Source organism: Poromitra crassiceps, assembly GCF_964638095.1.
Source record: "Poromitra crassiceps genome assembly, chromosome: 13".
Classification (NCBI taxonomy): domain Eukaryota; kingdom Metazoa; phylum Chordata; class Actinopteri; order Beryciformes; family Melamphaidae; genus Poromitra; species Poromitra crassiceps.
In genome coordinates, this window is record NC_139644.1 from 17,790,350 (window position 1) to 17,814,844 (window position 24,495).

The 24,495-nt window shown below is 43.5% G+C and overlaps 1 protein-coding gene across 1 annotated transcript; it reads left to right on the forward strand.

Moving 5' to 3' along the window:
* The first annotated feature begins 3,528 nt into the window (after window positions 1-3,528).
* Window positions 3,529-24,019, forward strand: dnmt1 (DNA (cytosine-5-)-methyltransferase 1). Its single transcript, XM_083650162.1, has 34 exons — window positions 3,529-3,696; window positions 4,235-4,277; window positions 5,770-5,877; window positions 5,974-6,217; window positions 6,341-6,413; window positions 6,549-6,666; window positions 6,779-6,819; window positions 6,899-6,953; window positions 7,052-7,135; window positions 7,990-8,099; window positions 8,431-8,549; window positions 8,663-8,755; window positions 8,839-8,990; window positions 9,303-9,490; window positions 12,695-12,869; window positions 13,090-13,187; window positions 14,639-14,786; window positions 14,884-14,999; window positions 15,084-15,285; window positions 15,369-15,502; window positions 17,355-17,534; window positions 17,676-17,906; window positions 18,012-18,204; window positions 19,612-19,702; window positions 19,825-19,965; window positions 20,081-20,363; window positions 20,626-20,767; window positions 20,878-21,044; window positions 21,171-21,348; window positions 22,127-22,322; window positions 22,433-22,596; window positions 22,885-23,001; window positions 23,489-23,582; window positions 23,699-24,019. Exons 1-34 carry the CDS (start codon window positions 3,650-3,652, stop codon window positions 23,755-23,757), a joined length of 4,584 nt encoding a protein of 1,527 aa, XP_083506288.1. The 5' UTR covers window positions 3,529-3,649; the 3' UTR covers window positions 23,758-24,019.
* The last annotated feature ends 476 nt before the right edge of the window (window positions 24,020-24,495 follow it).

The following is a 24,495-nucleotide window of genomic DNA, read 5'->3' on the forward strand; positions in this document are numbered from 1 at the left end:
TAGCCTAACTTCTCATTGTTTTCATTAAGTGTCTGGATTCTGACATAGTAAACTGTCAGATAATATCACAAAGGTCTCAAATTCCAAGGCTCGCTGTGCTTCTTAAAATAAAATGATCCTACATGTCAGACTCGCCAATTTGCTACATGGACTCGGATCATCGACACACCATACACCAGTGGTTCTCAATGTAGTGTCCGGGGACCACCACGGGGCCTTCAGGGGGTTAAAGGAGGTCCCCGGCAAATTGATGAATGATATAATAAACGTCAGTACGTCACCATTATTTAATTTAGCTACAAGAAGTTAACAATTAGAGAACATAGAAGAATGACAATTTGGGTCATAGTTTCACTGTTATCGCTCTACCTATAACTACATAGCTACAGTTCAAACTCATATAGCTCAGCTTCAGCTCTCAGATTTGGGGTTGAGAGACAAAAGTGGGGGTCCGGCATGCCCCTCTGTGTACTAAATTATGGGTCCAAAATGAAAGAGGCCTCATTGAGTACTCAGGCCTCTGTCCTCTCTGTCCTCTCATGGATAGGATCTGATGGGGGGACTGCCACCCTCTCTCCATGGCCCAACTCCTAAAGACAACAGGAGGATGTATGCACACACATGCTTTGTTTCCTTTTTTCCCCCACTTTTATTTTAACCAGAATCAACTTCAAGCTCTTCCCTTGTGGACCTATGGTGATTTGGTAGCTCTTCACAACATAGAGGACTGTTTGTTCAATGGTGCATAGGACGAGGGCATCCCCTTGTGTCTGAGATGTGAAACTACAACAGTCCAAGCTCACCTCTTTGGGTGCTGCGGCCTTCAAATACTTAACTGACATCCAGAAACAGATTTCTAGAGCAGTCATAATGGATGTGATTACTGGACACACACTCACATTAATCTCACTGTTGACCATGGAGGATCAGTAACAACTCAGACTGGAATGAGAACTAACAGAAGGAAACACGCATTTATCACAACCTAAACCAGTGGTTCTGAAAGGTTTTCATGGTAAGGAGGACCCCTAAACTGACACAAATTAAACCACGGACCCCCATTTGATAATATTTTATCCCAGGGTCCCCCATCTGATAAGATAGCTTTTGTAATGACCCTCTCAATCTCCTGGCCATGTCTTGCAGGAGTCTGGTGTTCTGGGTAACTTCAACTTTTGTGTATGACTCCCCTCATTTGTCACTTCCTTGAGCCGGGTTATAACATGAGGGGAGTCACACACCAAAGTAAAAGTTAAAACAATTGATTAACTAGAAGGGAAAACAGACAAGTCAACACAAACTATATAGAACAAAAGAACAGAACAAAAGGTGCATCGATGAGGAGGGAGAGAGCCTCAATGATCTGAAGGTCCTCTTAAGACCAATGAGTGCACTGGGCCCAGGTGCACCCGATCAGCCTAATGACCCCAACACCAGGCTCCTGTTAGACATGGCCAGGAGAGTGCATGGGAGGCTCACACTTTTAGATGTTTTATTACAGAGAATGTATGAAACCCATGACCAAAATAATCATACCGTCTGTCACTTATGGTTGCAATTAGTGAAAATAAATGATTACCCCTTTTGTTTGGGATGCCCTGGAACCCCCTCAAGGACGCCTGGGGGTTCCCCCAGACCATACTTTGAGAACCACTGACCTGAACCACCAGGTAGTGGTTTCAAAACTCGCTAAACTTTTGGGCTATCCAAATACTCTTGACATTCTGGAAAGTAGTTTAACTCCCACTTGACATAGGCTACATCGTTTAACCATAGACTGTGTTAAAGCACGCCATTTTTATGTCCTACCATGATACATGGTGGTATATGTCTGTTGTGTCTGTCTGTCTGCCTGCCTGCATGTCTGTCTGTCTGTCTGGAAAAGCTTGAGAATCACTGCCTACAACAGTGGTTTTCAAAGTGGGGTCCGGGGACCCCCAGGGGTCCTTGAGAGAGTTCCAGGGGGCTCCCCAGCAAAAAGGGAAATCATTTATTTTCACTACAATTCCATCCATTAGTAACACAACTATTTAGGTCATGGGTTTCATACACTTTCTGTAATGAAACACCTCAAACCAAAAACGTATCAGATGGGGGTCCCTGGTCTAATTTGTGTCAGATTAGGGGTCCTTGACATGAAAAAGTTTGAGAACCACTGCCCTACAACCATACCCCCATCTCTCCTAGCACAGCGTTAATAAAGGTTTTCCATCACACTTACAAAGGAATACAGGCTCAAATGCAATAATTTGTCTAATTGCTTGTGAAGACTTGTATTGATATTCATTCACTCATTCGTCAAACAATCAGATTGCTTCCACTTGCCTATTGATTTTGATTACATTAATGCAGTGGTTCTCAACCTGTGATACGGTACCACTGGTGGTACGCAGGGCTCCCTCCCTCTCATATGATCATAATGGTGGTCATTTTTGAGGTGGTACTTATTGGTGTAAAAAGGTTGAGAACCACTGCCTTAATGGAACTTTGAAAATAAATTGGCTAAAATCTTGGATCAAACATAGCAACTCCTTCTGGTACTCTATTCCAAATCACCTATTCAATCAAATTGGAGGATTGATATTTCTTCTTAGAACAGATACTGTTAGCCTATAGAATAGAATAGAATAGAATAAAATAAACTGTATTGTCCAGCCAAGGCAGGGAATTTTTCATTGGTCTCACCCAGTTACATAGGGGCACACATGTTTAACATGACATCACATCACATAAATCAGTCAATAGTGCATTCATACTCATGTGCACAGCCTTATAGTCCCATATGCATTACTGTAGTTTATTGACTACATTGATTGCATTTGGAATAAAAAAGAACCCTTGTAGATCTTTTCCCTTGCCAGGGGTACTTAGGGTGGAGGGGATGTGTCTCATCCTCTTCTTAGTGGAAATTGTTATATGTGAATAACTTTTCACCCAACCATACTATGGGACATGTATTAATTGTATCAGAATAGATCCTGTGATGTAATTCATTTATTTATCATATTATTTAATGTCATGTCTATTGTTATTATTTGACTATTTTATACTCTTTGTATATTGCACTTTGTCTGGCTATATTGCACTTTGAGATGTTTGTTTGTCAAGTCCATGTAGCTGTCTGTTGTTTCAATCTCTTTGTACCTTCTAGTTACCTTGTACTCTTGAATATTTTGTACGTTTGAAAAAAAGAAAAAAAATTGTTGCTTCCGCTTGGTCGGTCTGTTTCCTTGTACACTTGTTATTGTCAAAGGTGATACACCATTTTAGTATCGAATTCAGAGAAGGGGATAATTTGCACGAATACATATATTTACAATAAACGTTTATATACGACCTTATTGAATACCACCTCGTGTTTCGTACCATTTCACAGTGTTGTTTGCAGTCGCTGGCAAAATATTACAGACAGTAGGGTCTTGTCTTACCCATAGATCACTGGAGTGGTACAGTCCAAAATACCCGGTTTCCGCGCGAAAAGACGGCCCGCGCGCCTGAACTGCATATAGCATCCAGTCAGGCAGCACGCTAGTCACTGTCCGAACGCTCTGTTGTCAAGCAAGGCGGGTTTTAACGCTGTTTTACAACTTTTAAACGCATTTATCTTTTTTGTCTGACTCCGTTAGATAGCTGCCTACCGGTATTTGCAATGCCAACCAGGACATCATTGTCTCTGCCGGAGGATGTCAGGAAAAGGTATAGTAACCTGAATGCTAATATAATACAGTGTAGTCTGGTGTATGGTGTAGTTAGCATGCATGCAGCTTGTTGCCGCAATGCAAACGCCACAACAATAACATGAGCTCGGTGTATGTCTTTGAACTCGCATTGTCTATTCCGTGTGATGGCACAACTTATCGTATTGCATAACAGATAGTTAACCATTCCTATGTATTAGCCAGCGGTTGCTACCGTTAGCTTGTTGCCACACTGATGCGATAGCTCCGTCAATGTAACTTAATGGTAGCCAGTTAGCACAACGCTGGAGATTTGGCGCCAGTCAGGAAGTTTTGTTACTAACGCTAGGTTGCTGCTAGCTCGCTGTCACACTGGTAGATTGCAACAACATTGGTAGCGATGGAATGCGCTTGCGTTAACGTGATCGATTATTTGCTAGATGGGTGGCTAGCTAGTTAGCCTGCCTGCCTTGTTTTACTGTTTCTATACAGTAGCCATGACGTTAGCTGTCTCGCAGTTTTGTTTAGCCCACAAATGACATGTTATGTTTTCACAGGCTGCAAGTGTTGGAGAAGGATGAGGATGGATTCTCAGACGAGGTGGGTTCTGTACTCATGGCACTTGAAAGCCTGCAAGCCATCCAAGTGTTAACTGATGACTACAGTGCCAATGGCTTAATAACGTTACCCGTCAATAAATTGTCGTACAATTCAAGGAAAAAACAAACTTTAAACTGAGTCACTTTGAACTTTATTGTTATTAATATGGACAGTGTATTCCTATGTTGGTGCACACTTGTACTATTATTGACTTAAATTGTTTCCCAACTGTTAGCCATATCAAGTTATGGCTTCCGTAGCTGATATTACAATAAATTTTCAGCTCCACAATATGGTTTTAACGTGGCGTATTGTTTTTAACCTACAATTCTTGGGCTCACCCTGATGTCACGCAACCGGAACTGGGGGCAGACAGCAAGTCAAAACAATGAGCGTGGACGTGAATGCGACACAGAGTCAATGACACAGATGTGGTCTGAGCTTCGGTTTTGAAAGTTCCAAAAGACCCCAGTGATTCATAAGAGGTCTAAAATCATGTTAAGCAGTCAGGCGCACTTGGTGACAAGCAAGACAACAGTAAACTGACATCTTTTGTGTGTGTGTAGAGTTTGGGGTGACTCATTACATAGGAGAGCGACGTGAGCGTGGGGCTCGTTGCTAAGCAACATGCCGGAAGTTGTCAAGGCAGACTGTCACTGTCTCTTCTACATTCTTCGACTGCACCATACAGTCTGTACTTGAAGCCCACAGAACCTGGTCAAAGGAAGTTGGGTGGGGGGGCGCTTAAGTCTGCAGGAAGTTCGATGGTATTCGACTAATCAATAAACAAACCGATGCAGGTGATTGGAGAAATACGAGCGGATGTTGTATTTCTCCAATCACCTGCCTTTGGGCGGGACATCCCCCCTATCATTGTTCATTATTTCCCCTGAGTTTCACTTTCCATTTTGATCAATTTTCCCCTGCATGAAGTACAGACTGGTAGGTGGAAGCATTTGAAAAATGCAGGAGCCAATGCGTCTGTTTTAAGAGACTAAGTACCGTGGGAATGAGTCCTAAGACCCGGATGTTGGCACTTCCGGTTCCCTCGTCTGATTTTTGTATGGCGATTTTGGTTAAGTGCCTGAAATTAAGGTATGTAAAAGTTATGAAGCAGCGGCTTTGTGTTCAGCAAGATAATCTTCACAAATGAGGACTGCTTTTATTATTTTATTTATTTTTAAGCGTAAATCACGATTTTCAGAAAATCATAAAAGTTGTCCTCATTTGTGAAGCATATCTTTCCTGACAAAGCACCAGTTTCATAAACTATTCTTAACCACAGACCTTATTTCGGGCATTTAACCAAAAATCTCATTGACTTTCTGACAAGGGCACCAGGAAGTGCATGACTTCTGTGTTAAATACGTCATCCCTGCTGTACTCTTATCAATCTTACTTTCCATTTAGACGCCCCCCCCCCCCCACCACCCAATCTATTTCTTTCCAAGTTAAGCCTTTATTATTATGTCTGCTGTCAATTCCAATCCAGGATCTTGTGAAGGAGAAGCTCAGGTTGGTGCAGGACTTCTTGCATGTTGACACTCAGGACCAGCTGAACAGCCTGGAGGAGAAGATGAAAAGTTCAGAGATCTCAATGGTCAGTGACTGTCTTTGACTTTTTATGAATGTTATGTCACCCCAACACACACACACACAGAGGTCTTATGTATTGTGTGCTGTGAACTCTTCTCAGGAGGGCTATGTCTCCAAAGTAAAGGCCTTACTGGGAAAGGAACTGTGTGTGGAAAATGGTTCACATGTTGATGGCATGGAAGCAAACGGAAAGACAAATGGCTTCAATAAAAATGGCTCCCACAAAGATGAGGATGGTGACGATGTAACCATGGACGTCCAGGAGGAACCTGACACTATGAAGTCCCCAGCTGCTCGTAAAGGGAAGGGTGGCCGCAGGAGCAAGGCAGACTCTGCAACCAAAAGTAGGCTTGACACAATTGCTGTCATTCATTTGCATCATCTGTAACGGCCACATTAAAAGACAAAGGTGACCCACAAATTAAATGCTAGGGGAAAAACTGAATCTTGTCCATTCTAATGTCTAGAGTCTCCAGCCAGTGCCAGGGTCACAAGGAACAGTGGGAACCAGCCAACCATCTTGTCAATGTTCTCTAAAGTGTGAGTACAGTGGTTTTATCTGTTGCCTTATGCCTTCTTATTCATTATTTTCAAACGGCTAAGAAAATAACCCCCATGTACAGGAAGTGTGGATATTTTCTGTTTTAAGAAAGAACTTGATGTACTCCCTTGCAGTCAAAAGCGCAAGTCAGAGGAGGTGTTAGACGAGGTGAATGGAGAAGCCACAAATGCACAAAAAGCTACAAATGGACAAACGGAGCAGAAGAAAGAGGAGGACAATGATATTGAAGAGGTGAATGATTTATTACTGTGACACACCAGTCATTTTGAAAATTTAAGAGTTGAAACTCACAAGTTATGGTGCAAAACACAGCCTTGTGCCTTAATCTTCAAATTCCTTGTAGGTCCCGGAGGAGAAGCGTTTCAAAGTGGATTCAGATGAAAAGTAAGTATTTTATTCCTTCTGAACGTTGGTGATACAGCTCAAACAATTGGATATGCTACTAATGCGTTTCTCTTTGCAGAGTTGCTCCAGAAGAATCAAACAGTGAGAAGACTAAGCCAGTCTCTGCTGCAAAGGTAATGAATTGTGCCACTGGAGAGTTCATCAATGCCACAGCTGTACACACTTTCTGTCAGCATAGCTTACTTTGGACGCTCTGACCTTTTTGTTCCAGACACCACCTCCGAAGTGTCCAGACTGCAGGCAGTACTTGGATGACTCGGACCTCAAGTTATTTCAGGGGGATCCTGATAATGCGGTGAGGATCCCGGTCATATTTATAGTCATTTAAGAATAACACTGCTGTCATTGAATGACAACAGTGTTGCACACCATATGCCAAACCTACGCTGAAGCAACGCAGCGCGGAGGCAGTTTCATTTCAGCCTCTTCTTAACAAGGGAGACTGATCACACCAGCTGCAACGCTTTGCCTTGCCACGCTGAAGCGACACTGCACGCATGCTGCAGCGATAGTTTCAGCGTCTCGTCTATTTTTCAAGCGTGCAGCCAGACATGAAGTCAATGCAAGTTGTGAGCGGGGCAGGGCAGCGCCGTGCAAAATGGAGCGAGGCGTGCAGCAAAACAGTGTGAATGTCAAGTTTCCTGCTCGAAGCTTCTGTGAAGCGCCCTTCTGAGATGCTTGTGGTGTGTGAACCAAGTGTAACGGAATGATGCCCGATATAATTGTTAGATCTACAAAAAATTTCAATCTTGTGGCTTGATTAGTTGACTAACTTTTAAGTATTGATGAAGATGATACAGTATAACTAAGCTTGACTAGTTGTTTTTTATCAAACTGTACTTGAATCCGTTGCATATTGGACTGAGTCGGATGCATTTCCAAATCCTGGGCAGCATTCACATTCCCAGCTTGAGGGCCACCTGGTCTCTTGTCAAATATATAATTGTCCATTGAGACTTCTTTTCCCTAAGGACTTGCCGAACAGCATAAATCACACTGTGAGCAGTGATGCATTAAATGGATGTTCAGGCTGTGATAAGTGAAAGCATATTTGAATTGCTGCTGTTCAGTGTAGCAGTGAGTATTCTTGTTTTGAAATATTTAGAAGCATGTGAAACCTGTAACCAACTCTGCTCTTTGCATCCACAGCTGGATGAGCCAGAAATGTTGACCGATGAGCGCCTCTCCCTGTTTGACTCAAACGAGGATGGATTTGAGAGCTATGAAGACCTACCGCAACACAGGATTACAAACTTCAGGTGAATGGTGCTCCATAATGACTAACATAACCTGAATTTGCTGAAATTTTCATTTTATATTTGCGAAGTCTAGGGGGACAATCAAGAGGTACTGGCCAGTATCATGGATGGTATTATAACCTAGTCTGGACAGACCTCTGCTCCACCAGCATATGAAGATTCAGTCTGGCTCAAGTTCAAATTTAGGCATTTAGTTTGTGCCCTTATGTTCAGAGTGATGTAAAATCTAACTGCCTGGAGGACAAGGTGATTGCCTTCAACAAACTGGAAAGCGATGGATTGTAGCACCTGAAGTCTTGTCAGCTAAAACATGAACTGTTCTGTCTTACAGTGTGTATGACAAGCGGGGGCACCTTTGTCCATTTGACAATGGCCTGATTGAGAGGAATGTGGAGCTCTACTTCAGTTGTGCCGTCAAGCCCATCTTTGATGACAACCCTTGCTTGGATGGTATGAAACATCACGTTTTATCATAAGAGCTACTTGGACTAAATGCCTGTCTTTAGCCAGCACACCCAAGCAGAAGCTTTAACATGTATATCTGTGTTCTTTATTGCTTGCAGGTGCTGTTCCTGCTAAGAAGCTTGGACCCATCAATGCCTGGTGGATCACTGGCTTTGATGGAGGAGAAAAGGCTTTAATAGGCTTCACTACAGGTAGCAAAGCTTATTTAGATTTATGATTCAGTAACCTTTCGGTTGATCTATTATGTTAAAAATGATCTCCATGCAATATACAGCTTTTGCGGATTACATCCTGATGCTGCCCAGCGAGGAGTATGCACCCATCTTCGCACTGATGCAGGAGAAGATCTACATGAGCAAGATCGTGGTGGAATTCCTCCAGAAGAATCCTGACGTTACTTATGAGGACCTCCTTAACAAGATTGAGGTGGGTGACTTGTGATCAGGCTATAAGCAATACCTTGAGAAAAGCTAAAAACATGCACATCCAGGTCGAATCCGGCAGGTGCAGAGCTGGAGAGAGGCTGGAACAGTGAATAAGTAAAACTGCTCGCACACTGCAAAGGCTCCAGTGAAAAATATTTATTGCACCTTTCAAAAACGGTGCAATAAATATTTTTCACTGGAGCCTTTGCAGTGTGCGAGCGGTTTTATTTATTCACTGTATAAGCAATACCTTGACGTGACCTTGCACCATGTGGCCAGCACGCTGAGCAACTTGTGTTCCTCTTACCTGCAGACAACGGTGCCTCCTGCGGGGCTGAACTTCAACCGCTTCACTGAAGACACACTGCTGCGCCACGCCCAGTTTGTGGTAGAGCAGGTGGAGAGCTATGATGAGGCCGGAGACTCGGATGAGCAGCCCATCATCGTCACCCCCTGCATGAGAGACCTGATCAAGCTTGCTGGAGTCACTCTGGGCAAGAGGTATGGCTGAGAGAGATTAGGGTTTCTTACGCCGGTCCTCCATATTGACTGCTAACTTGGTTCAGCTTCAACATGACAAGTCATGAGTCATCAAGGACAATGATTATGCAGGCTTCCATTCAATCCAAACAATACACAACAAGCTCGCTTAACTAATTGGTTCATCAGCAGCTCAAAAGTTGCAATGATATTATTGGTGGAATTGACACTGTTTGGAATAGAAACCTCCATGTTGTCCGTAGCTAGGTTAAAGTGGAAATTCAGTGTTGTTGGCCATACTTTGCTAAAACCATGAGCAGTTGTATGTACAGGGTTGCCATGAGTCTTTAAAGTGCTTGATTTAACAACAAAAAATCAAGTACGGTACTTGAAAGTGCTTGGATTTAGCCTAGCGGAATCTCTGAGTTTGAGCCTCATGTGCTCGCTCAGTCATCTCAAAATTGCCGGGCCAAGCTTGACACTCCATTGCTGATCAAGATTTCTGCGTTTATGTTAAGTGTTAATGATTCATTCCGATGTTTAAGTATGACTGGTAACAAATTTGCATTAGAGGACTTACGAGACTGTTATACTGTATATATATATATACTGTTACTGTAATATTTAAATTTGTCCTTGAAAAGTGGTTGAAATCTATCATTACAAAAGAGTGGCAACCTTGTATGTACTACATATTTGACTTCATGGAAGCTTTCCAATCTCCTCAGCGCCAGCCAACTTATCTAACAACCACTTTGGCAACACAAATGCTTCAGGGTTTTGAACTTGTCCGTTTTGTTTTTTTGCTTATGTTTGCTTGTTCTCCCTAATGTCTAACATTCCTCTGACATTTCCTACTGCAGCAAGCTGCTGTACTGGTAGGTAGGCCTTGATCCCAATGCATCCTTGGCTTGTTCTGTGGCGTGTTTAGTGTGAAGCTTTAAGAGGCTATATGGATAATAGGAACATTCTACCAGAGTTCACGCTAGAATTTTAATTCATCTTAATTTTTTGCTGGATATTGTGGTTGGATTTCAGCTTGTCTGGCGTGTTTTTTTGCATTCTAGTCATATTACGTGTGTCCATCAGTGTTTCATAGCTAAATCCTTTAACATAATCTGAGAAAAGACTTGCTTTCACCACAGGCTGTATTGAGAACAGTTTCCAATGGGAGATGGCTGGAATGTGTTAATCAGGTATCTGAAGGGGCACTATGCAGAAAAGCTTTTTTTGAATGCATTTTATCTTCTGGACAAGTCTATAAAAACCAGGGCAAACTAAATTAACATGTATTTGATTATAAAAACCAGGGCTAACTAAATTAACATGTATCTGATTATAAAAACCAGGGCTAACTATATTAACGTTTATTTGATTGAGCAAGTACCGTAAATTCCGGACTATAAGGCGCACCGGTGTATAAGCCGCACCTGCAAAGTAGACTGTTTTTTACATATATAAGCCGCACCGGACTATAAGCCGCGGGTGTTTTAATGTTTTTTTTTTTTTTTTTTTTTTTTAATTGTGTTTTAATGTTTAATTACCATATGTAAGGGTTCATGCACAGAGGGGATTGTCGGGAAAGAGATGGCTGTTTGAGGAAGCTCCCATTTATTAACATTTTCAACAACATAACACAACACCACCTGTGTTGTTTTTTACAGTGCACACAGTGTCCGCGGTGTGGTGAAAAGAGGGCAAGAGAGGAAATTAAAACAGAAGTGGATTTATAGTTAGAAAGAGTGCTAAAAAAGAGAGATTTTTTTTTTTTTTTTGGGAAAAAATCCATAGATAAGCCGCACCGTTATATAAGCCGCAGGGGCCAAAAAACGGGAAAAAAGCCGCGGCTTATAGTCCGGAATTTACGGTAATTAAATTGTTTGACAAATCTGTGAAATTGCTTTGCCCACTTGTCTTACAAGCTAAAGCAGTCATGCAAAATGCTCTCCTGTATTTGTGATGTTTTTTTTTTTTTTTTTTTACAAATACAAAAATCTCCTATTTACTATAATGATCCCAAGCAATTGGTAGTATGAAGTTTTCAAACTGAACTCCATATGTAGCCCTCCCCCCCCCAAGATGGAAAATCTGTATTATCCTTGGAACTAAATTGTTCTCTACGTCTAGACTCTTCAGAGTGGCCTCCAGCAACACAAACTTCCAACACAATTTATTACACGGAGGTTGAATGCAACATTTCATCCCGTCTTCCCAGTGAGATAATCAAGCGAGGAATTTGTTCATAGTTTCCTGGAGGGAGGAACTTCTCCTGTAGGTTTGCCCAGATGAGGTCAAAGCAGACTCTCTGCCTTTAGTCTTGTGGGTTGTGGTTTTCTCTCCTAAGACTGTCTGGGAGGAAGGAACTCTTCTGATTCATTTTATTGGCCAATAGCGTCTATCGCGAACTCTGCATTGTACATCTTTACTCAGGGTTTTCCACTAGTGCAGTGCATACAATGTCCAGCTGTGAGGGGTGGGGGGTGCGCCATAATCAATGTAACCTCCATTCTCCGCTCGCAGTGGAGGGAGCACGCTACACTCTGGGAAGCACAGTGGTGAGCAGACCTCTCTAGATGACATAAACAAGTTGGAATTCATTTTGTACTCATCGGGTTGCAAATTGGGAAGAATGTGTTTCTTCTTTATCAAAAAGTTCACAACAACACAACCGGTCAGCTCCGCGGCTCTGTAAACTGTCTGTGCTTGTCGTTAGACTGTGCGTTTGTTTAAATTGGCTTGAGTGGAGTTTGCTGTGTTAAGCGCCGTGATGTTCCAAACATCACCCAGCCGGGAAACTAGAGGTCATCTCTCACAAAGCGACAATTCTGAATTACTGCATGACCTCAATTTGACGTGTGATGCCCCCTGCGAGGGGGGGGGAGGAAAAACATGAACACAGCACGGTTGTGGCGGTTGCTTGCCAATTGCCATCCACCGTAGTTTGCTTCTACAACGCTCATGGTCTATTAAATAACACGGTATTGCGGTTAATGTGACGGTAAGAAAGTAGCCGACTGGAAATGTCTTAATGTCCGGTCATTTAGCTGACAGCTGGCGCTTATGGAAAACCCTATTGACTGTGTCTAGTTTAGTTTGCTTGTTTCTCATGTTGCATGGCTCAGTCACCTGATGCTGTGTACCATAATGCCATCACAGCAGATACAGCATCATCAGGTATTGGGTGAAGCTAAATGGACTTTGAACACCACTTTATTCCCTTGACAGGAGAGCCGCCAGAAGACAGTCCATTCGCCACCCAACCAAGATAGAGAAGGACAAGGGACCCACTAAAGCCACCACGACCAAGCTGGTCTACCTGATCTTTGACACTTTCTTCTCTGATCAGATTGATCAGAATGAGGGTGGCGGGGTCAAGCGGCAGCGCTGTGGTGTCTGTGAGGTGAGAGGAATAATGATTCTCAAAGGGGAAGGAAGGCAAAATGTGCATGCAGTCTTAACATTGGCTTCTGGAGTGGTTATGGTTTCTTCTGACGCATCTTCAGTTTGGGATGAAGGTTTTTTAGCGGTAGAAATCTGTAAACTGCTACTTTTATAACTGCAAGTTCAGAAGGAAAGCTTGCACGTTCTTTGTAATGACCCATGTTCTTGTCTGTCATTAGGTTTGCCAATCTCCTGATTGTGGCAAGTGTTCAGCTTGCAAGGACATGATCAAATTTGGAGGGAGTGGCAAGAGCAAGCAGGCGTGTCGGCAGAGGAGGTGAGCAGAGCAGTTCACTTTCAGCAGTTTCGCCTCTACAGTCATGGATGCAAACGGAGCTTTTTGGCACATGCCCCTTGTCAATATGGGTGACTTCTGTAATTCGTCCAGATCCAAGGAGATTTTTTTATGGGGGGGGGCTTTGTATGGGTGACCGACGAATGATCCCTGCACTGTCACACAACTGCAGAGAGAACGTTTTCTAGACTCATCCCAGACACAGCGTCTCTATGCTGCACTCCCTTCTGACCACATCACAGGTGACCACAAAGTGATTGCCGCTGTATCGCGCAGGTTATATAACATTACATCTAATGTTTCAGCTGCTTTTATCTGGTGAAAAAAAAAGGCGAGACACGCACAATCCAAAACCTGTATAGGGCAGGTGCAGAGCTCGAGGCAAGAGTAATACAGAAAATAAATAAAGCTCGCACACTGCAAAGGCTCCAGTTTAGGTGTTTTTATTTGACACCGGTGGTTACGTTTCGGGTAGTCTCGGCTCCCAGACGTTTGGTGAGCTGCGCCACCAAACGTCTGGGAATTTCACTGTCAGAAACTGTCTGTCCGAGCCCGGCGAGAACGGCCGGCAGCAGACACGCCTACATTTATTATTAGAATTTTATTTGGTAGCGGCAATGCCATTTATCATAGTCCTAACACAGAGCATGAAGCTGATATGCTCCAAACAAAATTTATAGCTGTTGTTTATTTTACAATAATGTTTTCTACCCGGAAGTGGTCCGCTTGCTACTGTGAGTCATCAGCAGGCTCTGTAACGTTAGCCTCGGGAGTCTGGCTTATCGCTGGGGAAAAGACCTCTAGCCGCCGGGGCCGGATGAAACACGTCCTATTAACAGGTTATGTTTGTTTCTAAGTGATTAATATGTTTCTCCGCAAACGCGGCGATGTTTTGCGAGACACTGGTTCTGCATGAGCGTCACTGCGCCCAGCAAGCAGGCCCGCCCACAACACTCATGATTGGTTCTCCGATGCAAGGCTTCCAACAGCGCCACCTAACGTTATGCAAAGATTTAAATAGTAATATTCTCAGTCTTACAGGAGTGAAACGGATTAAGACTGAGGGCTGAGTCTACGTTTCGGGCAGCATGCCCTTCCTCAGACCTTTATCTGGTTCCATCAATCATAACGTGCAAACACACTATCACTTTATGTCCGTGGTAATATTAGCAAAGGCTTGTTGTGAGACTTTAGCATCTCTTGTATTAATGCCACCTCGCCCCCATACATGTGTTGAACATCCCTGTGCAGCTTGGTGGCCAATGAGCCTTAATCACAAGTTTGTGACCCTGCACATAACTCTTTGAAGATAAAAATGAGGAGTGCAAATCATTTGATAAACATCTTACAATCTAGACTTGGCTTTAGACCGCTGTGCTGCAGGAGCAGCATGATGTATTTAGCTCTTTGTTTTTGTTTTATTATCTGTTTAGATGCCCCAACCTTGCAGTAAAGGAGGCTGAGGATGATGAGAATGTTGAAGAGGATGTGCCTGTCGTGAAGGTGTCAAAGAAGGTTTCTCAAGCCAAGAGAAAGAAGCAGACGCAGTGCAAGCTGAAGTGGATTGGAGAGCCTGTTAAGGTATTGCTTTTTTCCTCTTGGTAAATGTGTTGTTTAAGTGATTCCTGCTGTGCCCTTTTATATTTATTTATTTATGATCAAACGCATCCCTCCCCAGACTGAAGGGAAGAAACAGTACTACAAGAAGGTCTGCGTGAATGATGAAGAGCTAGAATTGGGAGACTGTGTCTCTGTCTCTTCAGAAGACCCATCCATTCCTCTCTACCTGGCAAGGTGTGTTAACATCTAAGGTTTTGTAATATTTTTTGTCACAGTTGCAGTGGTTCATATGGCTTTACTGGTGCATTTCTCCCCTAGAATCACATCCCTGTGGGAGGATAACAACGGTAAGATGTTCCATGCCCACTGGTTCCTCCGTGGCACAAACACGGTGCTGGGAGAGTCCTCCGATCCGCTGGAGCTGGTCCTGGTGGATGAGTGTGAAGATATGCAGCTAAACTACGTGGAGGGCAAAGTAAACGTCATGTACAGGGCTCCATCCGACAACTGGTTCATGGAGGTAAGAAAGCTGACGAGGCTGAGCACTGGTCAGTTAACACTTGCATTTGTGTGAATGATTCCAATGTTATGTTTGCATTTCAGGGTGGTATGGATGAGGACATCAAGGTGATTGAGGATGACGGGAAGAGTTTCTTCTATCAGTTCCGGTATGAACCGGAGTGTTCCCGCTTTGAGACGCCTCCCGTCTTGACACCGGCAGAGGACTGCAAGTACAAGTGAGCACCACTGACTAGGGATGGGCATTTTAAGCAATTTAAATACTCGAGTACTCTCCTTCTATTATGAACGAGTGCTCGAGTACTCACGCGGGGGGGGGGGGGTCTGTGTGATTACTATGGTAATGACGGAGCAGGGGTAATCTGCTGTGTGTGGGGCTGTTCACGCATAATGTTTGCATTTTTGCATGGAGAAAGTGCTACCTGGAGCATGCGAGGAGAGGGACTGACTGACTGACTGATATTAGGTGAGGCGACGCTAAGCTAACCTAAAGCCTACCTCAGACAGCATCTCCGATGGTTGGATGGATGGCATTTGCGCTTCGGAGCGGACAATGTTGTGAAACAACCCAAGCAAAGGCTCAATTCCAATACATGTCCATTGTCCAGTATCACCCATTTTACTTTATGATCACTGTTACACTAATGTAAATCCACGGATTACAAGGTCCAGTGTTCTGCCAAAAAGTGAAAACTGACCAGTGTGATTAACGTTACAGCTGCAGCTGAACAGTGATCACCATGAAGCGATTGTCTCCCAAAAAGTGATTATTTCTCCACATTTCTTGTGACTAACGTTATGGGAAACGACAGTGTAGTCAGTAAACTAGTGCAAAGTTGTGAATGAGTTTTATCGGGCGTGCGCTATGAAGAAGCATGCGTCTCATGCGGGAGAATATCTCTAGCCACCATTTTCGGGATGAGCTGGAAAACTTCCGGTTAAAAGTTTCAAAATAATGTTACTTAAACAAAAGTAAATAGCTTATTGATGCACGTTGGAGGAGAAAAGGTATTTCAACGAATGAAGCAGCAAACCTTGTATCAAAATACTCGTGATGTTATATGGCGTGAAACTGCCTGTAAAGCATTAATCAAAATAAGGTTACGTTACAATAAGCGTTTTAGTTTGAAAGCAACAAAGTGGATGACGTACTTGTACATTCTGGCTGACTTGACGCCCGTGCAGTTCATGCCATAGACATATATAAAGGCTAGATGGCTTACCCGCGCTGCCGGTCAATGGAGAGCGACGTCGTCGCATGGTGGCCATCTTGCTACGGCACCACAGCTTTATATATATCTATGGGTTAAAAAAACGCTAACATTTTATTATTATTTTTGGCTCCAAATTACACCAAACTTAGACCGAAGCATCATCATCATGAGATGAATTCACGCACCTAGTTTCATGCAGTTTCATCCATTTTGCTAGGAGCTATGAGCATCTGTTGTTGGGTTAGTATTATCACATCAGATGATCATAACTCCTAGGGAAATGGATGAAACTGCATGAAACTTTGTGCCTGAATCCCTCTCATGGCATAGATGCTTCGGTTTAATTTTGGTGTAATTTGGAGCCCATCAAAAAAATAGTGTTTTTAGTGTTTTTTTTGTTGTTGTTGCCGTATCTCGGAAACGGAATATGCTTGTAATAAACCAAACCGTTTGTAAATCCGTCAAGATTTCAGCGAGTTATGAGTATTTTTGTCTGTGCACCCTCCAACAGCTACCATAGAACGTACCAGAAAGCCTGCCGTAGCAAGATGGCGGCGCTTCAACGACGCTGGTGACTCCGCCTTAAGCCATCTAGCCTTTACCGGTATATATGTCTATGGTTCATGCTGCCAGATCCACATGACGATGCGTGCGTAGATCTTAGACCATTTTTAAAGGGGTGGGGAGTGGGGCGAGTACCCGAACAGCAGAAACGTTACTCGACTACTGACGTTATGAACGAGTGCTCGAGTACCCGAGTACTCGCGCCCATCCCTACCACTGACGCGTGCATTTGTCTTGAAGATCGTGAGCTTTTCTGTTCAATATTTTAAACTGGCCGTCGTTTTGCATTCAGGTTCTGTGCCAGCTGTGTCCGGATTAAAGAGGGAGAGGAGCAGGAGACTCCTCGTGCATTCGAACCCCTGGATGATGCGGCCCGTGACAACAAGGCCCTGTACGCTCTTGCCTGCTTTAAGGGTGATCAGTTCAAGGTGGGAGACAGTGTCTACCTGCCTCCTGACGCATTTAATCTCAGGTGAGTAGAAACAAAAGAAACAATGGCTTTTGTAGGGTGATTTTGTAATCTGCAGTGGCCTGTATTTCTTGAAGGTTAATTTGGAAATCCACATCTGTAAAATGGATGTAATTGAGACGGGTTTCTGTGCCTTGCTCTCAGTGTCAATGTGAAGGCAGCTAGTCCGGTGAAGCGATCCCATAGGAAAGAGGATGTGGACGAGGATTTGTATCCAGAGTACTACAGGAAGTCCTCCGACTACATCAAGGGATCAAACACGGACGCTCCACAGCCCTTCCGCATTGGCCGCATCAAGGAGATCTTCTGCCACAGGCGTAGCAATGGCAAACCTGACATGTCAGAGGTCAAACTGCGCATCTACAAGTTTTACAGGTAAACACCCAGTTCAGTTGAATTGGCTGTTGGGTGTTTTTATGCCGAAACAAAACCGACAGCTGCACACTCTTAAACTTGTTGGTTATTTTCTTTCGCCTGCAGGCCAGAGAATACACACAAAGGCGTCAAAGCCGGTTATCACACAGACATCAATCAGCTGTACTGGAGTGATGAGGAAGTGTCTGTCAGCATGTCGGATGTGCTCGGCCGCTGTCAAGTGGAGTATGCAGAGGACCTGAATGAGTCTGTCCAGGACTTCTCCAGTGGTGGACCAGACCGCTTCTACTTCCTTGAGGTAAAGCTGCTCTACAGTAACTGATGCTTCATATCTACAGAACTCCCTTGATATACTTGAATGTATAAACATTGTGTTTTCTGCTTTTTAGACAAGGTAATTACACACTTCAATTGATCAACTTGATAAATGGAATGGTTGGTTCCTTGAACACCTATTCTACCTATTCTAACACCAGCCTGTTAGTTTGTAGACGCCTGCGCATTTGCTAAAGCTGCGCAGGGAGGAAAGGCCGCGATACATAATTGACCATGTGTGTATTCACAGGACAAAAAAGGCAAAAATGTAACTTGAGTGGCTCACTGCAATCACATTGTAGTAGCTGTACAGCAACACCACAAGTATAACTATCATTTTTGCTTTTAGTCTCTGAAGATCTAGATCTCATTTTCCCCAATAAAAGCAATAATCCAAGAGGTTATTGATGCTATGTCGTGGATCCATATACACAGGGATGCACGGATATGAAAATGTTGGCCAATAACTATAACCGATATTAACATTGCGGTTGTGGCTGATAATAGATATTTACAGATGTCGGTATGATCTGTATAAAAACAAGTTTCTATGATCAAATTTTGTACAGTACATACTGAAAAACACATTCACACACAACACTGAATTTGAAAAATGAATGCATTTATTTCCAAAACATTTGGAAAGTCATCATCATAGTTTTACCGCTTTGTTTCCTCTCAATGTGAAAATTTTCGCTGATACCGATAACCAATATTAACATTGCAACATCGGACCGATGCTATATGTAAAAAAAAAAGGGGGGGGGCTAACATCGACCGATATTCACCTTATTCACCACGCCCACCTTTTCTCTCTTCCGCGTTACACGCAATTGTATTTGTTCTTCCGGTTCAGCGCTAGTTGGTGGCCAATTTCAAAACAAAACGTCAATATAATAATGAATGAAGTTTGGCAACATTTAGAATTAAGCTACACTGCGGCCAACTTCAGTTACATGTTCATAGCGTTACTGCTGCGAGGACCCGACGGCTGTACCCGGTCGGCATTTAACGTTGGTTACAAAAGCACGTCGACAGTGTTTTCTCACTGCCAGTAGCCTACAGTAGGGTTTGACAGATAGCTAGTCCGACCGGTGTCGGCACAGCCAGCGCTCTCAGTCCTCGCTGCTTGTTAAATATTTCCAAATAGGCGTTATTCTGATAAACTGGTCACATATGTTACGTTCTCACCCGAAAAATATTAAAACTTTAAAACATTTTTTTTTTTTTTTTGCTTAAACAGCTTTTTGGCAAGTCTAAAAATGACTACGGTAGGTGTAATCTACTTCCGTGTCTAAAACCGGAAAGACCATTACAAAATGACGTCATGCAGAAGCGTCCTTGTATGGGCAAAGAATAAGGTGAATACGCAGTCATCTATCATCCACAGGCCTACAATGCCAAGTCCAAGAGCTATGAGGACCCACCAAATCACGCCCGATCCACTGTTAACAAAGGGAAAGGAAAGGGCAAGGGAAAAGGTAAATCTTCTACAAAAAGCATGCAAGATTTGTGTTAAACCAAAAACATGCTAGATTTATTTGTTTTAACCCAAAATGGGGTTTAAGTTAACTGAAATCCTAATCCAACTCCTTTGTCCCAGGTAAAGGCAAAGGGAAGTCCTCAGCTGCACAGGAAACGCAGGACACACAGAATGAATCGCATTCACCTAAAGTTCCCAAATATCGCACGCTGGATGTGTTTTCTGGCTGTGGTGGACTTTCTGAAGGCTTCCACCAGGCTGGTAAATGCCTCATTTTACTTTGACACACTTGTTCCCAAATCCACAGTTGACGTACAGTAGAGCAGGAAAGCCACAGCCTCGGTGTTTAAGAAGTGAGTGCTGTGTTTGTCCTCAGGTATCTCTGAGACTCTGTGGGCTGTAGAGATGTGGGACCCTGCAGCGCAGGCCTTTAGGCTCAACAACCCGGGCACCACAGTGTTCACTGAGGACTGCAACGTCTTGCTGAAGCTGGTGATGTCTGGAGAGAAGACCAACTCTCTGGGCCAGAAGCTGCCTCAGAAGGGTGATGTGGAGATGCTGTGTGGAGGCCCTCCCTGCCAAGGTTTCAGTGGGATGAACCGCTTCAACTCCCGTACCTACTCAAAGTTCAAGAACTCACTTGTGGTTTCTTATCTGAGGTGTGTGGCTGTAACAGATTCTCATCTCTCTTTTTTTACAAAACTCTTGTACAAATGGTGTTATAGATGTGAAGCACCCTACACAATTCAACAGTATTGAAGAGCTCAGTGTGTTGTATGTAGACCTTGTAATCATGAGAAAGCAAGTTACTTTACAGGTCAAGGAGGTGCTTCGCACCTAAAAATGAAGATGGTTGTTGCAGTTTTGTTTAGGATAGACTATGTAGTGGACAATAAGAATATGCTTTCCCCCCTCTTGCAGTTACTGTGACTACTACAGACCCAAGTTCTTCCTGCTTGAGAATGTGAGGAACTTCGTCTCTTTCAAAAGTTCCATGGTCCTGAAGCTGACTCTGCGCTGTCTTGTGCGTATGGGCTACCAGTGTACTTTTGGCGTCCTTCAGGTGGGTCTGACTCAATCACCTTATAATGTTCCATCTGATTGCTTCATACGAGTGCTCATGACTTGGCAGCATTTTTGTGAACACTAAACTGTACTGTACCCTCCTTTCAGGCTGGTCAGTACGGTGTTGCTCAGACCCGTCGCAGGGCCATCATCCTGGCTGCTGCTCCTGGAGAGAAGCTGCCCCGTTATCCTGAGCCTCTGCATGTGTTTGCTCCCAGAGCATGCGCTCTGACTGTGGTGGTGGACGACAAGAAATACTTCAGTAATGTCACACGGTAAGTAACTTGGTCTTCTCACCATCTATTTGGAAATCACTAGACTTATGCAACACAACTGTCAAGCTCCTGAAATTGATTGTAACATGCGGACACTTGGTGAAATGATCTGTCCGGCTTCCACAGAGGCAATGGAGGAATCTACAGAACGATCACTGTCAGAGACTGTATGTCTGACCTGCCAGAGATCCGCAACGGAGCATCTGCCTTGGAGATCTCCTACAACGGGGAGCCCCAGTCTTGGTTCCAGAGGCAGATCAGAGGAACACAGTATCAGCCCATCCTCCGAGACCACATCTGCAAGGTCAGCTTATAACCTCTTGTCATTAACATGATGCCAGTGTTGTAGTCAAGTCACTATATCTCGAGGTAGAGTCTAGAGTCCCAATGTTCGAGTCACCAAAGAGTTAATAATAATAATAATAATAATAATGGCTTTAATTTATATAGCACACTTTAAAATGTAAAACAAATCTCAAGGTGCTTTACAGTAGCTAAAATAAAAACAAGCTAAAAACACCTAAAAGCTCAGAGCTAGTAAAAAGCAGAGCGGAACAGGTGGGTTTGAAGGTTAGTTGAGTTTGAGTCCAGAGTTATTGACCACGAGTGTGAATTCCACATGTAGGTGGAATACTATTAATAGTATTAATATAACCATCCTATGCCAAACTATTGGTGCCATTACACAAAAAAAGACCAAAAACAAAAAAACATTCAAGTGCACAAGTCCATGAATGGTCGAGTCCAAGTCATCAGTGCTGAAGTCCAAGTCAAGTCACAAGTCCTACAAATGTGTCCAGGACTCTGACTTGAGTCTGACTCGACTACAACACTGCATGATGCATGTTTGGCCTGTTACTCGATCAATTGCTCTATTCTGCTCTAATGGGTGGGACTTTAAAAATGATCTCTGAATCCCTCTGTTCTCAGGACATGATCTCTGAATCCCTCTGTTATCAGGACATGATCTCCGAATCCCTCTGTTCTCAGCACATGATCTCTGTGCTGGTTGATCTCTGAATCCCTCTGTTCTCAGCACATGATCTCTGTGCTGGTTGATCTCTGAATCCCTCTGTTCTCAGGACATGAGTGCTCTGGTTGAGGGTCGGATGCGTCACATCCCCTTGGCCCCGGGCTCCGACTGGAGGGATCTGCCCAACCTCGAGGTCCGGCTGAAAGACGGCACCATGTCCAAGAAGCTCCGTTACACACATCCCGACAAAAAGAATGGACGCAGCAGCACCGGTGCACTGAGAGGTGTTTGCACTTGTTCAGGAGGTATGCAAGTTTCGTTTACTGGTTAAATAATGGAAATGACCGAGACCGTATATTGGCATAGGCTGCTGAGATGCACTTCTAATGGCTGCAATGTTTCTGTATGGTCTTAGGCAAGCCATGTGACTCTGCTGACAGGCAGTTTAACACCCTGATCCCCTGGTGTCTGCCTCACACTGGGAACCGCCACAATCACTGGGCCGGACTCTACGGCCGGCTGGAGTGGGACGGCTTCTTCAGCACCACCGTCACCAACCCTGAGCCAATGGGCAAGCAGGTATGTCACCTCTTTTACAAATCCAATAAAACCATTGACAAAAAGACACTCATCACATCATAACACATCCTACAATCAATTGTTTGATAATACAGCCTACAATCGCGTCATACAACCAAGTGTTATAAAAAAGCTAACCCTTGTAAAAACGAATTTGCACTACATGCATTTGAATGTATGAGATTGGTTTAAACATATCAAAACCTTTTGATCATTTTGACATAATGCAGAATCTGGTTATCAAGACAGGCTTGTGCAACCTCTGAACTAAATGTGTTTTAATTGCAGGGACGTGTTCTGCATGCTGAGCAGCACAGAGTGGTCAGTGTGCGGGAGTGTGCACGCTCTCAGGGATTCCCTGACACCTACCGCCTCTTCGGAAACGTCCTGGACAAACACAGACAGGTACAGGCCTGCATTGAATTAATTATCATTGAATTAAAACCGGTTACCCAAAAACCCTACAGAGGTGAATAGGTATGGTATGCCATGAGAGCTGAGCCAACAGCAAACTTTACACTATGACAGTTGCAAAGATGGATAATATGAAAATGACATGTCTTGTGACACTTTAAAAACAATGTGAAATGAATGTATCACTCGTATTGGGTGAATGTAGGCATATTGTAAAGCGCTTTGGATAAAAGCGCTATATAAATGCAGTCCATTTACCATTTGTATTGGGTTGAAAATGAGACGGAAGTTCTAGTTTATTTCCTAGGATTTTGCCAGCAAAACTGAACCTTACTGTATACTACTAGCAATTCCAATGTGTGTGTGTGTGTGTTTTTTTTTTTTTTAGAAGTAACAATACTTGGAACAGTTGCTGTGTACTCCTGCCACCTTGACAGTCACTGCACATGTCATTGATTTGTCCTGTTGCCCTCTCCAGGTTGGGAACGCTGTGCCTCCACCGCTCTCCAGAGCCATCGGGCTGGAGATCAAGAAGTGTGTCTTGGAGAGGATTAAGGAAGAGCAGGCAGCAGGTGACTCCTGTTTGTTTTGCATGTTTACCAATAATAACTTGTAGGTATGATTCAGACACTGGGTTAAGCCGGGGGAATCCCCATACTGACGTGTACATCAACATTTCTTACTGCAGAGAACGAGAACGTGAAGCAAGAGAACGTGAAGCAAGAGAAGCTGGAGGTCTCAGACTAATCCCGTGTTCCCTTCCTAGCAATCAGTTCCTATCCCTTCAAATCAATTCCTCAAAATCCTGATGCCTCAGGCCATCGTGATTTTTAATTGGTTGGCTTTGAGCCGCGTCACTTAAGTGGCCACACGGACATTCTGTGCAGTACCGTTCTGTTATGTGTTTTTGAGTTTTTAAAATGTGGTTTTACTCGTTATCTGGAAATGTTCACATAAATGGGATAAATTGTATGTAGTTTTTATATGTTGTATTTCAAATAAAGCTCTTATCAAATTGTCAGTCTAACCTTTAATTCGGTCATTGAATTACATGACTGGACAAAGCAGGTCAGGAAGTGATGCTCTTGAGGCTGGTATGGAAGATTAGGGCCATGTGAACATTTATAAATTCAGAGTTCTGACACTTAACTCAGAACTCAGTTCACATATGACCCTAATCTTCATCCTGTACGCGTGAATCAAATGTTTGTATGATTCATATTTTAATGTTCCAAAAATGTCTGCTAACATCAGTAGCATAGCTTGCTAAACTGGACATTTAGCCCACGTTATTCCCACGTGCCCAATTTACAGCCAATCACAATGCGTGCCTAAGCCAAAATTGCCCCAACACCTGCAGTGCAGCCCAAGGCCAGCTCATCCCTGAGCTTGGAAGTGTCTTCTGCTGTGTGCCTTACCCACAATGCCTCTGAGTGGAGAGGCTGTGCTTACCCAGTGTGTGAGGGAGGCTAGTAGTGCCAGCTG